Source organism: Gavialis gangeticus, unplaced genomic scaffold (genome assembly GCF_001723915.1).
Source record: "Gavialis gangeticus isolate Ggan-Ray unplaced genomic scaffold, GavGan_comp1, whole genome shotgun sequence".
Classification (NCBI taxonomy): Eukaryota; Metazoa; Chordata; order Crocodylia; family Gavialidae; genus Gavialis; species Gavialis gangeticus.
The window spans coordinates 20,304,658-20,323,152 of record NW_017729004.1 but is presented as its reverse complement, the minus strand read 5'-3'; the positions used below and the strand labels follow the sequence as shown (position 1 = coordinate 20,323,152).

General features: G+C 36.5%; 1 protein-coding gene across 2 annotated transcripts in view; it reads right to left on the bottom strand.

Annotated features, from left to right (window-relative positions):
- The window catches only part of UBE3C (ubiquitin protein ligase E3C), a 129,750-nt gene that overhangs the window by 70,082 nt on the left and 41,173 nt on the right, over nt 1-18,495 (bottom strand). For both annotated transcript variants that reach the window (XR_002095784.1, XM_019508157.1), the window contains exons 6-10: nt 16,033-16,190; nt 12,978-13,131; nt 11,951-12,171; nt 11,508-11,662; nt 6,619-6,806 (exon numbers count right to left, since the gene is read on the bottom strand). Coding sequence is in view for 1 of the 2 variants with exons in the window: in XM_019508157.1 (XP_019363702.1) it covers nt 6,619-6,806; nt 11,508-11,662; nt 11,951-12,171; nt 12,978-13,131; nt 16,033-16,190 (876 nt within the window). In the remaining variant the exon portion in view is untranslated. The remainder of the gene's footprint in view (nt 1-6,618; nt 6,807-11,507; nt 11,663-11,950; nt 12,172-12,977; nt 13,132-16,032; nt 16,191-18,495) is intronic.

Below are 18,495 nucleotides of genomic sequence, written 5' to 3'. Positions count from 1 at the left end.
AAAAAAAAAAAAAAAGGCAAACTTTAAGAGCTTAGAGTAATAACCCTTGCGTAAGCTTTATCCATCTTTCAGAGGTCTGCAGACTTCATCCTATACATCCAGGGGTTCAACCACAGCAATTGCTAAAGCATTATGGCCTGAGTCCAGAAGTGCTGAGCATTCACAGCTGCAATTGGTCAGTGGAGAGCTGTAGATGCTGACTACCTCTGAAAACCAGGCTTTTTATTTCGACTCAAATAGGAAGGAGTATAGGTGGCACTGTATCTCACCATCATTTGCAATCACATCCTGCCTAAACACAAAATATGATGCGCTGTTCTGAAGATTCGCAGCTTTGATCACAACACAGGCATTAATCCAAAAAATAATTAAAACAAAAAAAATGCCAAACTTGATTCACCATGCTAGTTTTACATTAATGCAATTCCATAGATATCCACTATAAACAAAGGGTTGACATGAATAAAAAACTAAAATAAGTACATATTGAAACAAGCTCCTAGGGCAACAATGAATCATTGTAATTAATGTGAATAAGACTTTGGGAATCCACTCTTCAGGGATGGGGAAAACACCTGTTCTTTAAAAAATCTGGATTTTTCTGCTGCCTGGTTTTCACCAGGGAAAATTTTAAGAATTAGGAGACAACATTCATTTTATTTGTTCTTGTTTAGAAAGATATGATAGAGAAAGTGTCACAAAAATCAATATCCCCAGACAAAATTACATTAAAAAGCAGATATGGTTGAAAGTACATATCAGTAACTTAGGGTAAAAGACCATTACAGATGTTTTCATTATCTACAGAAATCAAACATTACATGCCCAGGAAATTAAAAGTTACCCTTAACTTTAAAAAAAAATCTAAACGTGCTGCAAGTCAAATATTTACAGAACCCAAGCAGGCAGCTTAAAAAAAACCCCTAAAAATATCATATGTGAACAAAAAATAAGAGAATACCAACATCAGCATGTAGAAGAAGTATCACTAATCTCTCTTCTTCAGTCAGATTCAATTATTCCACCTGGACAATGTATGCCACTGTGGAACAATACAAATCAGCCAGATTGTACATCCGAATTTTCCCTTTTTTACTGTTCTTTAAAATCTAACTGTACTTTAACAGTTCCAGTGCTAAGAAGAGATATTTTTGAATCTAAGTGAACCTGCCTCATCTTGTTTTAAGTACAAGGGTGACAGATAAATCTGATAAATTAATAAATAAATGTAAAAAAATAAACTCAACTTTGGTCACAAGTAATGCCTTAATTATCAAGACCATAAGAATTAAATTTAGTCTAATGGCTTTTGTTCTATTTCATACACGCTTTAACATGATCTCTTCTGCCATATCTAAGTATATAATGACCACTGACAGCTAACCCTGCAGTTTCTCCCTACAGGTATCTAATTGCTCACAAAGGGCACTGATTTATATGTATTTGCTAAAAAGGTATTTTGGGCAACCTTGGTTTTAAAAAAAAGTGTCAAATTCCTTCTGTGCAATAGGATAGATTAAATGACCCATTAAGCTTTATTTAGCTGAGGCACCACTATAAGTTAATTAGTTAAAGACAAGATTTTCAGTCTAGGTCATAAATTGGGCTCAGTTTCCCGCTGAGACCATTTAAGTTAATGAAGAGAATACAATAGAATGAGACAAGCTCATACAGTCTAGGAAAGGTCACTGTAGCAGGGGCAGCATATTTTGACACTTCCTTAGATCTGCAAGGTGTCACAGGTAAAAGATACAATATATGACTACCATAAATGAGCCACACAATTCCTCCAGGATTCAACTACAAATGAATGATGCTTTATGCTTTCCTCTGAATATCTATCACAACAAGTTTGTATAATGCTGATAAGTTAAAAAGGTTTTGGAGATTTCAATACAATGTTTCTGGTCCTTGAACAAAGCCAGAAAAGCCAACCTAAGAGTTTAATCCTTGATAGGCTTGCTAAAATGAGAAAGTTCTCAAAAGAAAAACAGTTACAAAGAATCCAAAATAATTTACCTATACTGGAATGAAGACTGCTAATGTTACACCACCATGCCATTCTTCTAACCTATCATCTATCTATCTGTGTGAAAAGATTAGCAGTGTTCTGTAAGCCAAAGAGCAGTAATGTATTGTCACTATGAAGCAGTTATACTGAAGTTAGCAATTACTCTGCACAAACCAGCCAGAAGACTGCTAATCACCAAGGCCACCATACAATCGCCACTTAAAAAGATGTTTATTTTTAAATCCTTATCATTACTTGAAGTCAAGACACTCCTGCATAAGTAATACAAATAAATATTCAGGATAATGTATTTCCAACAAGAGCTTTGGAAATCCCCCCTGCAGAAGGAGTTACGGGTATGCTAAACAACTTGGGTATCTTGCCAAGCACAGAATCTTTTTACAATACCTCAGTATCAAACTATCTAAAAATTCTGTGCTCAATAGGTGAAATCCTGGTTCCAAGTAGTTAATGGCAAAATCCCCTTTGATGTGAATGGAGCCAGGATTTCACCCCACATCTTCATTTCATTGACTACAAGCATGTTCACTACTTGCACCAATTCATGTAAAATAGTGAATTCTTCAGAAGAGAGATTTATCTAAGGATGCCAATATGCCAGGGCTGACCTATGTTGATGCATAATAAAATTAAAATATTCACATACTAACTAACATAGAATAGGTTATGAAATGTTGTATTAGCATAGATACTAAAACTAAAAAAAATATCTAAAAATACTTCATGAGCCTCATTAAATGCATTATAAAAAGAACAGCTATAAAGGTAGGAAATCATAGTTAAAGTACAACTGACTTCCTAACCTTCAGAAGCTTCTATAATCTCCCATATCCGTGTGTAATATACAGTAAAAATTAAAACATTCATAAAGTTAAAACAAGTCATATTTTACTTCTGAGATTAATTTCAGCTTGGTTATGGACATGCTTATTTTAAAATAAATAAAATAAAGGGAGCAGAGAGCAAGCAGCTTAAATAATCAGCTACATGGTAAGATTATTTGAAAATACAAATAGATATTAAAAGATTAATACTGCTTAGTTTAGAGAAGATACAAATAAGAAAACAGGTTATACAGAAAAAGTATGAGAATTCTATTGGGAATCATTTCTAATACAAAATGAAAGGCAACATTATAAAAGAAAATACTTTTTAATAGGATTAGCAAATGGCAATTATAGTAATAAGGTACTATTGAGCACAAGAGTTTATCAAGATTTAAAGATGGATTAAAAACCCATAATAAAATAAAATATGGATATAAACCTTCATAGCTAATGGCATAAGACAACCATTGACTGGTTGGGTTAGAAACCTCCCCTATAACTGTCCACCACAAAAATTTTAAGTTCTTTCCTCCAAGATACTTGGTACTAATCACTCCTGAAGATAAGTTATTAGGACAGATGAGCCACTGATCTGATCCAAAACAATGCTTATGTTCCAGAATACCATGCACCCAAAGCATCCATCCTGTAGTACTAGCCAGCCACAGGAAGTGAAAACAAACTAGGTTTCCAGTGACTTACACAGGATGAATCCATTGTATGGTAAAGTTTTTTGGACTTTTTTTTTGAACCTCAGAGTTTTTTAAAGTTTTTTAAAAATTGCAGTCTAGTCATTTATTCTTCACCTACTATTTATGTCTTAGTCTTAATAGTGTATACTAACAATGTTTTCTGTATTAAAATATGACACTTAGCTACTTATATTCATTGTCTCCCTTTGCAACGCTTTGAATTCTCCATACTATTTTAAATTGCCATGCCTTGCCTTAATTATTGAGAGTTCCATCAAAAAAAAAAAAAAAAATCTAACGTTTCTTACACTGATCTTTTCTGACTTCAAACCCATTTGACCAGTAAGGATTAAAATTAAAGTGAGAGCAAATCATGCAATATATTAACAGTAAACTATTATATAATAATACTAACAAATAATGTATTATATTAATATGCCCAGATCATTTAATATATTGTAACTGAAAAGTTTATTTTGAATGAATTGTTGTTGCTACCTTAAATTGTTCCCATTTTTCAAATTATGACTTCCTAATACACATTACTTTAAACAACTCATTTAAAATAAATGAGGCTCAAGAAAGCACATTTTATAGTAGTGATGAGAACTACATAAAAATCAGACATAAAATTACTTTTGTATTATAAGCATCGTCATCCCAGTCTACAGTTGGGGTGGGAACTACATCTTACAAATGACACTTAAACAAGAACTACCATTATCAGCACTTCTGAACCTCTGTCACTTACATGCTGAAACAAGGAGGGGCATTTTCTCAACAGGCTACAAAAAAGCAAGAGGTTTATAAATGGAAAAAAATGAGCTAAAAGCTTTGAACTATGTATTAAAACTGCACAAAGTGTAATATTTCAAAATGCCAGGCAAATTTCTTTACAATAAAAAAAGCATGTGAATATTTATAAAGACAGGGAAGTAACGCAAGCCTAATTCAAAGCCTACTGAACAAAATGGAAAGAGGTATATTGATTTTTAAATGTTCTTTGGAGCATTACCTATAAGTCCAAAATTTTAAATGATCATTAAAGAGAGGCAAGATTCATTTATATTTGGCAGAGATGAAAATATAGGCTTTAATCCTGCCAACGTCTGCATTATACATCTTCATTTTAACCATAAGGATAAATCCACTGAATATAAAGAGACCCCTCATATGCTCAAAGTGAAACATGTTGTTACTTGCCTACAGGATCAGAGGACTTAAACCCAGCATCAAAACAAAGATATTTATGAAAATATTTCAAGACATGTCTGGGTGGAGTTCTGCATTTGGATTTTAACATTTGTCTAACTTTTTTTGTAAAATAATACAGAATTACCATATAAGAAATAAATTGCAAGAGACCATACATGTATACTTGTAATTGTAAAAGTAAACTAAGAGTATAAATGGTGAAAAGCAATTTAGGTCCTGATCCTCTATCCACTGAAGACAAAAAGAGCTTTTTGACCTTAGTCAGTTCAGCACCAAGAACTCTAATAACATTAAAATTTCTTTCAACAGTTAATACCAGAATGTGTTTTAAATAACCCTGATAGGTTTCTTAGAACTATGGGGCTTTTTTTTTTTGCCTGATAATGTCCTTTAACATTCTAATGAATAACCTAAAAAATAAGGGAAAATAAAACTCCAAACATTTCAGCTATTTACTCCTGTAGATTACACGCTCAGCCTTTCAATAACTATTCTAAAATTACTATGGAAAACTGCTAGCATATTTCTAAATTACTGATTGATCTTTCATAACCTGTGAAATATATACTGTTACATAATGCCTATCCCATTATCACAAATAATTACAAAGTTCTAAATATGGCTCTGAGAGGAAATAGATGCCATACTCATTCAATTAAGGCTGTATACAACTTCTTTATTCATTAAGCACCTCTTTTTCCACACAGTTCACCAGTAAACCTCAAGTCAAACCAGTGATGCATTTAAATCCAGTAATTACTATCCAAGGCAATGGACTGCTTGCAACAATAAAGCAGGCATACTAATTCAGCTGCTGCTATGATCTTCAGATCTCACATCCTGCTCTAATGCAATTAGTCTACAAAGAGCTAATTACCCTAATCGAGCAATCACAGTTTCACTGACATCTTACTTCCTCTAACAGCTATAAACACCAGTGGGCTAAGATAGCACCTCGTTAGTTCACTGTAACATTGTTTACAATGCAGTTTGAATTGATTATATTTACTACATTCCAAAAATACCTGGAGCTTTCTGTTTTACTATCAACAACTGTATACCTTTACCTAAAACTACTCACTCCAGGATAGTTTAATACCTATTACTGATAAGCCTTCATTTAAAAACAATATGCATCAGCAATACCCAAAATACTGGGTATTTTACACACACAAAAATAAGAAATCTCAGATAAACACATGGATTTTGCAATCTTTTTTTAAGGAAACACTACAAAGATTAACAGGTCCAAGTTTTCATTTACATTTGACATTTCAACCCAGTTCCCACATTACACCTGCACAGACACAATTGTTTTCTACATCCACTGAGAGCAGGATAAGTATTGGCTTAATCTGCAACAAGGGAGATATAGCTTAACTATTTAAAAATTCTAAATATTAAAGCATCTAAAAATAGCTCAATACTGGAAAAGAATTGTGGCATCCTTATCTATATAACACGTTATATAGATAGCTACTAGGAAAGATCAACACTGAAAAGTTCTTATGTTATTATAATTCTGTTTTCCCAACCATGAACCTACCATCACCACCACCACACACTAAAGCCCACAACACAGAAAATAATTTAACTCAGTAGCAACAAGCTTGAGGTGTATATTTTTTATATTCAGTGATCTTGTCCAGAATAAAAAAGGTAGCGAAAAGACAATATTGAATCCCAAATGAAGTCTAAAAACTAACATTTCAATTTCAATCTCTCACAGTTGAAACAGAGAAAAGCTACAGTTGACACAGCAGATCATCTTCACAGGCACACCTAAAACTACATCACAGTAAAACTAGTTTTAAGCCTAACAGAGTTCAATGTCAATATTATTTATACTTGCCTGACTTTTGGCACCATCATCCGGTGTTGTACCATTAATATGTGGCAAATTGATGCCATCAGTGTGAAGACTTCTTCACTCGCTGAATCTCTCCAGACCATATTCAACAGGGTGTTTGTCTGCTGTTTCGTAGCGAGTTTTTTTAGACACTCCTCTGTTATACACTGCACTGATATTCTCCCATCACCCTGTAAATACATAAAAAAAACCCACTTCTTGTAACTTTTTAAACATTTATTTATCAAAGCCTATAGCTTTTTCTTTTTTAATAATGTTTCAGAATGTTATAAAAAGCAACAGCCTCATAGTGTTAAAAGAACTGCATAAACATTTCACAGGTAGTAACAAACAAGAAGTTGGTTTAAGTCCCTGGAAAGACAAGTATTTGAGTGCAGTTTGGATCTGACCTATGCCCAAAGAATTCAGTGAAGAGATTCCCTGTGATTTCAGTTGGTTCTGGGCAGATGACTACGTCTGCACTGTATGTGAACACAAGGCAAAATTCTTAACTGGCATAAAATACCAATATAGACACTAAGCAAGCTATGATGGTTTACAAGACCAGAATGGAGTCCAGGCAAGTGAGCCCTCAACTATCTTACTGCTTATCTAGCCATGTGCATGTATCAATCAGGCATTTGGATACACGTATTCCAGTATCTAAAGTGTATGTGTACTAGGGCTGTGCAAAGCTTTGGTTGCTGATTTGATTCGGCGGAGATTCAGCCCAATTTGGCGGCTGAATCTCCAAATCAAATCAGGAGACCCTTTAATCTCTCCAAATCGAATCAGAACCCTCTGAATCGATTTGGAGAGATTTCATAATTCAGACAGACACAGCTTTAAATGTTTTTTCTACATACCTCAAGGTACCAGGCAGCTCATTAATGCTGGGATGCTGGGGCAAATGAAGTATCCCACAGGAGAATCCCCAATGCACTCGGCAGCAGACCTGGAAGTGGACCAGAAGCACTTCCAGTCCACTTCTGAGTCTGCCACAGAGTGCGTGGAGGACCTCTCCCCAGCTCAGCAACTGGTGCCTCCTGGGTCTGGGGAGGCACCCGGGGTCCCCGTGGCCAATTGCCGAGCTGGGGGGCCATGGGTGGGGGCCACGCACTCAGCAGCGGATCCAGAAGCGGACCAGAAGTACTTCCAGGTCTGCCAACGAGCACACGGGGAGGGGAGGCTGCGCTCCTGTGGGACACTCCATCTGCCCCACTATCTCAGTGCTCACGAGCTGCGCCTGGTACCTTGAGGTATGTAGAAAAAACATTTAAAGCTGTGTCTATGGCCGAATCGTTGATCCTCTGAATCAGCATTGAATCCTGGGATTCAATCAAATTGAATCAGGACAGTGATCCAAATCAAATCACTGTCCCCCGATTCAGGCCGAATAAGAATCGAATATGGCTCGTTTCGCACACCCCTAATCTGCACCACTTCTGATCAGCTGATCAGGACCACAATGAGTTTCGGCTGAATGGCAAAGTGGCACACTTGAAAGTAAAAGCTGCAGGAAGCAATAAGTAAGCGTCCTTTACTTGGCAACCTGCTGTGGTCCAAGCAGGCTGTGAACTGCACACCATGAAAAATTTCTGTTCTACTATATATTGTGGTAGAACAGAAGTCTCAGGACAGGCAAAATATAGCAGTATATTTATAAATCGGTGTATAAACAAAACCTGAATAGACATCTAGATTTCTTTTTCCTAGTCAGCTTTCAGACATTGCCAACCCCTACAGATCCTTTACTCAATGTCCTGTTGGTATTTACATTATGAAGATTCAACAAAAAAAAAAAAGTTTGTAACAAAAATACCCTCTGTGCTCAAAATTTGGCATACAGGCTGCCAACACATGTGAAATCCCCCCCCAAACAAACAATGCTTTATCAGAAGAAGCAGCACATTAGATCAACCTGGCTCCCCACCATCTGAATATCTCTTGTGCTTCAGCAGGGCTTTTTGGCACTTTCATCTAATAGCAGATTCAATCAGGACACCTGGTTCTAGGCCCAACTGGAGGTTTAAACCACATGTCCCACTTTCTGCTACACTACCAGCTAAGCAAGACTCAGTGCAGGCTCCAAACTTCCTCTCTGGAGGAAGGAAAGAATGAAAGTTGCACTGGGACATAAGAAGAGCAATCAAGAGGGTGACTGACTGCTGTAAGAGGGCACTCCACTGGGAAACAGTCCTGAGTTCTGGCCACTGCTCCCAACACTGCTTATGCATTTTATCCACTGACTAGTTACTGTAAGAAAAGAAACAAGAAAATCATAACACCTAGGAAAAAGGAGATCGTACTTTCAGTTGTATTTTCCATAGATCAAAGAGTAAGAATGTAGCAAATGCTGAAAGTAAAAGTTGAAGAAATGACTGTGAAAGGGACTGGGATTTTAATAGGACAATTGTAGATCTGAACAGGAAACAGTAACTGGAGTTCTTCAAGATATGTTGTCCAAATACACATCTTTCCTGTGTGCATGCATACACCGTAGCACTCAAATTTGAAGACTTTTTGCCTTAGCAATGTCTGAGGGGAGTTCCATAGCTGTGCCTTTCCTGGTTCTCCAAACCGAAGAAATAAATATTCTCAAGTTCCACGACCAAAGAACAGAAAGGAGACCAGGATCTGCATAAGGAAAACGCATCTCAAGAACCTCCAGGTGCTGGTAACTTCTCGTTCTCCTTAAAGGACTGCCCATATGCAGACCTGCAAACAAAGTCATCAATAAGCTTGATTATTTTTCTTTCGAGGTGGAGGACAGCTACCCAACTGTGGTAAGTCATCCCTCAGGCAACTAGCTCTGGTCTGCTATGTATATCCAAGGGCAGCAGGCGGGCACAAGGAATGAACAAGCTGCCCAAGGAGCTAGCAGAATATCCTAACCATGGCCCCTCACCTTGACTCTAGTTCCTGACTCTATCTTCTTGGCCCTGGATTGATCTGTGGCTCCTCTTTCAGCTCTGGCTTGACTCATGGCTTCCTGATCCTGGCTTGTCCATGACGACCTTCCTACCTCTCTGACCCTGGCCTATTCCCACCATAACTTTGGGCATCCAGACTGAACTCTGGCTTGACCACCAGCTCCAGTCTCTGGCTGTGAACCTGTCTGGACTCCAAGAACCAGGCATGGTTACCCACATCTTGGTCATAACCATACATACTCATTTGTCAGTACCCTCAGAAATGAAGGCATAAAAATACTTAGCCCCCTCTAGAAAGGACCAGAACAGCTTGTCTATAATCGTCTCAGTTGCAAGTCTTTCACATGAAATTCGTCAAACTCATTCACACCTCACTGATAGGCAAGGGAACTTTAGTAAGGCCAGACTGCCGTCATATGTCAACCAGACTAAATGCTAGGTGAAAAATCTTCCTCAATCAAAATCTGAAGGGCCTGAGGACTTGATAGGCTCCAGGTCTAAAAAAGTCCAGAAAATCCTGGAAATCATGCTTCTCATGAAAAGACAGAAGATAGAATCTTTTTTCAAGCATGATAATTAGACCGTTATAAATCACCCAGTCTTTAACCACAGTCCAGGGAAGCTGTTTAATCTGAGAAGGATCTAAAACATTTGGAGGAGATGACATAGGCAGCAGTGCCTTGGACAATCTTCTTCAACAGTCTGGGGATTGTTGAGATAGATCTCTGGAGCTACAAGAAGATACTCAACAGTTGAAACCAGACATATTCCAATGAGCTGTCATCTAGATGGCAGGCAATGCTTTGGAAGCTGGATCCAAAGCCAAACCCGATGCCAAAACTGGGGTTGGAAGTTGGAATGCTGGTAATGACTGAATGAGAATTGGTTAAGTTATTAGATATGAGGAAGGAAGAAGAGAAGTTGAGCTGTGTACAGACAGTGCAAGCAAAGTAAAGATATGCCAGGCCCTGAGCCCACTTCCCTGCTCCATGGTGCTATAAGAGCCCCATATAATTAAACTCTTGCAAGAAGATAGCATGCATCCAGGCTACCCAGGATACATGCATCTTGTAGCACTGCTTGCACACCACAACTGTATTAGCTCTAAAAAGACCACAGTAATAAATTCTGCTAACAGCAAGAATTTTATGTAGAAAACTATTTTTGAAACCATTTCATAAGCAGTTTATAATTATGTCTCTGTAGAATCCAATATTCTTCTTCTCTCTCCCATTATAAATGAGAATAAAGGCTTCCTTTTATTTTAAATGCAGTACAAAAGGTAACTTTTTAAAAATAAATGTATGCCTCTCAATGATCATGTTTCTAACCTGTACTTTTAGCAACTTCTAGTCGCACTACATTTAGGTTTCCATTTAAAAATACAGGATTAAAAAAAAACTGTTTACCTCTGTAGTTTATAGTTTTATTTATATTCACATATCTGCAGCATACTATTGCTTGTAACATACACCAATCTACTGATCACAGCATCTTTCTTAACAGTCACTTAGAGTTCTACGCTCTATGAGAGTGCCATTCTCTTCCACTACAAATAATGGTAGATTAGGTGGTCTTCTGCACAACAGGCTACCAGGCAACAATTATCTTACCTAGCTGTATAAAACACATTGTGAGAAAATTACGAGAGAACTAGGAAGAGAAAATTTATACTTTGTCTCTAAATTACCATAAAACCAATATCGAAAAGGAAACTTAACAGTCCAGCTATATCTTTGGTGTTCTCATGCATTTTCATACTAAATATACAAGAAATAATTTTAAAAGAAAGACTATGATAAAACCTGTAATTAAACAGTCACCTGTTAACAGAACCAAAATTAGCTAACACACATTTCGTTCTACCAATAACGAGAAATGAGGGATTATAACGAAGGGATGTTCCTTAGCTATAATGTTTTTATAATAATGTTTTACAGGCAACTCATTAATGCTTACATGGGTAGTCATCATCTTACTGATCTCTTCATCCTCCTCTTCAGAATCACTAGTTGCATCTTGACAATTTGTACCACTACTAGACACAGGCAACTGAGAAAGAAAGGTCTGTAGAACCCTCAAGTACACAAGCAGTCCTTCCTCAGAAAGAGATCCTATTTCAAATAAATTGATACAAAAGTATTACACATATGCTTCTCTACCACGACAGATTAATGCTGTGGTTAACAAGAATTTCTTACCCATTCACAACATGCTCTATGTTGCATAGTGCTCCTTAAATCTTGGAGCAGTTTGCAAGAGGAATACATTTAATCATGGCCTTCATAACTTATCTTTTTTTTCAAAACAATAAACTCTTAAGAATGTTATATGTAACATGTTAATTTAAAATGGTAATATAAAAAAATACAAAGTATTAACAGATAAAATATTTTTCATACCTAAATATGTTTCACCAACCATTAAAACAAAATAAAAAAGCCAGGGAGCTCTATCACTTTTTCTTGACCGTCCACTTTCTGTCAGTAATAGTGCATTCAGAAAGAGTTCATAAGGGAAAGTGGTCTGCACATCAGCCAGCGCTGGAATGATGAAATGGAATATCTGATCCGTAAAAGGTGCTGCCAGCAACTCCTCAGTGAAGGCAGCAAATACCTGTTGCCTGAAGGGGGGTGAAAGTTCCTTAATAAAATTGCAAACAACTTTTCACTACTATACCCATGAAACAATTTATCATAAACTTGTAAGTTCAAACGTATTATTCTATCTATCAAAGAAACTTTGTGTAGTTGCATTCTACTAATTCTATGCCACTAAAACAAGGTTATCAGATTACTCAAAAATGAAATTATGCCCCTTTCCTTAATCAAGTTAACTGTATTGTTAAAGCCTTAATGCAGCCACCAAAACTATTCTGAAACTATTATTTCAGTATTGTGAAAAATGACATATAAAGTGACAGAATGCAGTAAAAGGCATATTTTTCCTGAAAATCTACTTCACTGCACTATCCACTACCACATATAGTAAAACAAACAGCTTTGGTTTTGGTCATACTTTGTATCTGCCTCCCAACATTATGACTTTGCTAATTATTCTGGAGTCTCTGCACAGGTCTCCCATACTCTCTCTCGCATCAGAGTTCTTTTTCTTTCTTCAAGATTACCCTCAAGCCTGAATTTCTGCACTCACGCTTAGTTCTTTTCTCTCATCCCTTCCACACTGTGCTACCCTTTGGGCTCTATTGATCACCTCCTCATATCAGCCTTTGCCAGCCTTTTAAATGCTTCCTTCCCATGTCTGAAATAGCCACATCCTTTTCTGTGCCAAATGTTACAAAAATTGTAATACTACAATTAATTCAGCAGCCCATATAAAATCTTAACTAAAATTTATATGCATATACCCTATGTATTTCAGAAGAATGAGTGGATATACAAGCACTAAGGGGTACACCCCTTTGCTTACCTTGCACCTTCTGGACAGGAGCTATACGTAAAGTGCAATGGTTTCAGAACATTCTCTAGCAGTATTTTTGCAATAGGAACTCGAGAAACATCAGAATATTCAATACTTGATGGAAGTTTATTATTAATTAACAAATAAAGAGACCTGTAGTATCCTACAAGAGACACAAACATATAGACAAGCTTTTAAAAGTTGCGCCCATGTATTCCTTTACTTATAAATTATTACGCCATTGTTCTACAAGTGAAAAATCTTACACTTCCTAGTTTGTCTTGTTTAAGCAATATGTAGGTAAACTAAAAAAAATTTTAAAAACAAAAAAAGTTACCATCAGAAAACTCATGTAAAAGATCAGCAACATTTTTGGAAATATACGTTATGTTGTTAAACAGAGAGAAAGAGAAATGTATGCAGAATTAGACTGACTTTCAAAAAGTAATTGCTCCTGCTGCCAACCAGAAATAGGATACTAACTCCCTGTTTTTCCTTTCTCCAAATGTGTCCTCCTGTCACATTTTGGCTTTCTGAAATTTCAGACATTATTATTATATCCCAGAGCCTGCATGCTACATGGTATCCTGACTGAGCCAGAGGGGTACAACAAAAGTGTCAATCTTTTTTCATACCATTAATGTTCAGAAGTTACTGTACAAGTCCATCCTATTTAATTCAGTTTCCTGGTCAATGAACTTAAAGCACAGAGCACATATTTCATCAATATTTTAATTAACACAGGAGCACGTATTTTATCAATGAAATCTTGGGAGGACAGCTTATCAATAATAAATATGTCCAATTAAGATTATTTGCTCTGATGAGCCAAAACCAACCCATGGCATCTGGAAATAAACCTTCAAAAGATGTTTTCAGCCTATTTTAAAGACTAAGAAAATGAAGATCTTTTTCACTCTCTTATTACATGTTAAAATTGAAAGTTGGGAAGAACTTAAAACAGATCTGCTAGTTGAGAATTACACCAGAATGAAATGCTAAGGAAAACTTCTTTGTTGGGCCCATTCCCTCCCAACAATACTCCTGACTTCTGAAAAAGTCAGAGTACATTTGTGAACATGGTCATTGGTTTAATTTCTTCAGCTTCAATAACAATATATAAATGTTTCATATTTACAATATTTTCCTCAAATGAAGCACCTCTTTTCAAGTTTAGACATATATACTGAACATGCCATGTTCAACCATAAAAATGGTTCTTCAAGAGGCACTGGCCATGACCGACCCCTCTTCCCTGCTACAGTGTAGTTTGATAGCCCCTGGATTCCCCTAGAGAAGAAACCGAGGGGCAGCTGGGGTTGGTCACAGATCCTGGTGGCCCAAATGTTGCCACAGGTACTTTGGATGAGTGCAAAAGGGCACATACACACTGACAGCAGCACAAATGTGAATAAACACCTGAAGATGAACTATCATTTGTTTTCCCTCTGGTGGGATTTTAATACAGCAGCTAATACATATCAACTCTTTTCCCAGAGAAGTCAGGATCTCAGACTAATAAGGTACTTTACTTCCCTCTACTTCATAGGAGCACTGGTAACAAGAAGTTGTATCTATACACCAAAACCAGTATTTAAATCACTATATACAGGCATTTCAATACCTAAAAGCATTAAAAAATAAACACCAATCCTTTATAAAATATCAGATGCACAGGTCTTTTCAAAGGAAAAAAAATTATGAGTAAATATATACTTGAAAGATTTCTTTGCTTTTAGGTTCAGTCCTTCTGAATGTCATTTTTATACGTGACGCTATATAGAACTGATCACATTCCAAATCCTGAAAACCATTTTGCCCCTCTTTTTACTACTGCAATTTTTTCCATTAAGCAGATCTTGTGTCCACTGCACAAAATTCCACTTGCCTTAACTCAACCAACTTGTCATTAATGACCTGTATTACAGTAAGTCGTGGAGTCTTACCAAAGACTGCACAGTCTTTGTGTTAAGTACAAGACAATACATTAAAAGACTGTGAAAGTACTCTGGTGCAGGTATATCAACTGCTGGTTTTGTGAAAAGTGTTAAAATTTAAAAAAAAAACAACACAAACTTTACAGTGTGTAGGCTAGAGCTTCCAAACATTTAAAAAAAATAGTATTTATATAAAAATACAAGTATGGCTTTAACAAACTTCTAACGAAGTCAAATTAATGCACAGCAGTCAGCCTGCAACATCCTCCAGTAAAAAGTAATTTATGAATGTAGCAGTCCCAGTTATATCTATACTAGTATGTGATGAGCAAGATTTAGTTCACTATGTTTTAAACTAAAACATGGATATATTCTAAGCAGTTAACATAAAAGTGACATCTTTTCTATCAGTAATAGCTAGGTCAAGACGCTCAGTTTACAAGTAAAAGGTTTTTCATTCCTTCTAATTAACAGGCTCAACCAGGGTCAGAAAGCCAAGTTGGATTCTTTCTTTTTTTGCACGTCCCCACAAGTAATAAAGTTCCACAAGCCAAATTATGCCCTCAGTGACACTTACACAATCCATTAGCTTTCAATAGGTTTGCACAGGTGCAAGTGATTGTAACTTAGCAAACAGGACTGCTGATGATGGCACAAGGGAAATAAAAGCTAGGTCACTATCTCTTTGCCGTGTTGGCACTACAGTGTTAACAGGATTAAAAATTAACACAAACTGACTTTTATAATTACCACTTGGCAGATAAAGGGAAAAGAAGACACTGTTTTTACATAATCATGTCTCAAAGTAAAAGTACAATTTAGGTTTTGGAAGAAGGTTATTTACTTAAATGTGAAATAGAAAAACAACATAGATGTATTACTTAATATTAACCAATTGCAAAATTACATGTTAAACATCTGCATAAACTGCCTGACAGAATGCCTCAGGATGTGAGTGTTACAATATTCTGTTCACAAACAACAGTTCAGTATCTGTAGACTCTTAATATTATTCATTATGTGTACTGTAAGAGTAAGAAGAGATTAAACAACATGGCTTTAAGCAGCTACACATTTTGTTCAAGGTTGAGTTTGTCCCAGAATTTTTAATACTCCCAGCTACTGACCTTTGTGAATTGTGTAGTGCAAAATTTGTTCAATTAACGATGCCACATAGCTGGCATCTTGTAAAACAGGCAAATACGTATTCTCAGATGAAAATACCTCAAGCATTCTCATAGGAAGTGCAACATTCAGATTGTCATCATTGCAGTTTTGTAGCAACCTATAAATCAAATATAATTGATAATGATTTAACATAGGAGAAAACTGTTCATATTCAAGTAAAGATACAGGCATTGTTTTCAAAATAAGTTAGCATTTTTCAGATCCATCTTAAAAATTACTTGCTCATTACTTTTTACTTGTTGAGTAACCTTGGGACACTGCAACTGGTGTACTGAATCAAATCAGGTCTCGCTAAGCAATATCCTAACAGTAGCCAGTGGCCAGAACAAGGTTCTTTAGAGGAGATACCAGAAACCCCATTTTAGGCAGATGTGAGAGAATCTCTCCACGGCTGCTCAGGCAACAATCCCCACCCCAAATCTGATAATCCTGAGACTGCTCTGATAAGAGGGAGCAAGGGAGCCCAGTAGCTCAGAGGACTTCCTCCCAGACAATATGAGTAACAGGATGGCTTCTGTGTTCCCTCCTCCTACCTGCAGCAAGTGGCCTGGAAGTGGGGAGAAACAGACCCTGTTACAAGATACCTTTTTGCCCTTGCTTCAAAGGGGAGGCAAAGAAGTCTTTGAGAAGAATGGGGCTACAGTGAGGACTCAGTGTTGACAAGGTGACCAGAATTAGTGGGCTACATTGGGGCTGAGCAGATTAGAAGAGGACAAAAGAGGACAACTAGACAGAGCTGGAGGCCAGACAGAACTGATGCAGGGACGAAAACTGGCATAGGGGTTGGAAGAACAAGACTGCTAGGGAAGGTTGGAAGGCAGATTGATTGCTAGGCATGGGACAGATGGATTAAAAAAACATGAACACTCCTAAGAGATAAAAATCACTTAAGCTTAGTGGTTAAAACAAATTCAGAAAAAAAATTAAGTTGCTAGCATCACTTCAATGCAGTGAAAAAACTCATGCAAACTATGTCAAGCTTTTATGTTTAAAAATGACTCATCTTTGTTCATCAATTCATATTAATTTTTTATGCATTTCTATTTTTTCAGCTGAATTTTCTATGAAATCTACATTACCTACACAACAGTTTAAATTCAGAAATATTTTCATGTGGAAATCAAAAGTACTTTTCAACAATCTTATTGGTGCCTACTCTGCAGTGATGTATAGCTTCAGTTCTAACCCTATAGAAGACTAAATTGTCATAGATATTTGAAAACTTATGTTAGCATATAAAAACAAACGTTTAATTTCCACAGCATTTATCATGTGTATAGAAGAGATTTAAACATTGAAAAATCAATGTCAATACATTAATACAACAGTTCAGCTGTTCTAAATAAAGTATCATACACAGAAGAAAATACTGAACTCTGAGATAATAAAGAAATTCTCAAGGAGAATAAATAGTTGACATTGTTTCCAATTTGGAAACTACAAACTGCAGTTCAAACTATAGTAAATCTTCACTTCTAGCTCAGCAATAAGAAATAAAATGTCTAACTAGAACTGGATTCCACTGTATTTTGTGGTTTAAGCCAAACCGCATAAAAGGAAATTATCCATATTTCACTATGTATGTTGTGCACGCAGTTATAGAATGTGCAAGACAGTAATTCTCTAGAAACATTGTTAACACTAACCAAACTCAGATCACTTAACAATACAAGTCTTCTTCATTGTTTCCACTGTTGGCTTCACACTGCATATCAACAGATACCATTAGCCTCTTGCTAACCCTTTTAAACCCAGAGAGGGGAGGCTGGCTACTTCTATCACACTACTGTGATAAAACACCTTTTTTGGCTGCAAAGAAGAAAGTGGACATCAGAAGCCAGCAATCTATGAATTTTGCTTGCTGTGACCTGATGAAGTGCATTCAAAGGGCTGCTCTGTACCATGACTACATTATACTAACGTCAATGAGATGCATGCATGACATGCCCCGAGTTCAAAATAAAGTAAGAAGAAAAAGTGTTTTAAATAATTATTATTAGTCTCAAAACAGCAGTAAAGAATTCCACTGAGGGCCTTTACTGACTAGCTGGGATTAGCAGTGCAATTCATATAATTCCTTCCCAGCAGTCATTAGTTCCCAGGAAACATTCCGTCCTGGATTATTAGTGCCAATGATCCCAAATGGGAAACACACTTAATCACATTCTTAAATCCATCCATAGGCGTGGCATGCCTTGACCATATCTTTAACTGTAAAGTCAATGCAGCTTGTCCAGAGGCTTATCATCCTGCTTTGCCTAAATACTTTGTTGGAATTAAAAATGAAATACATTAAAAATCTTCTCTGCTATACAAATAAAATGACACACACATTTTTTTGTCCACGTACTCTGAGGTATTTGCATGAGAAAGAAAAAGCTTTACCTGCAACATAGGCCCAA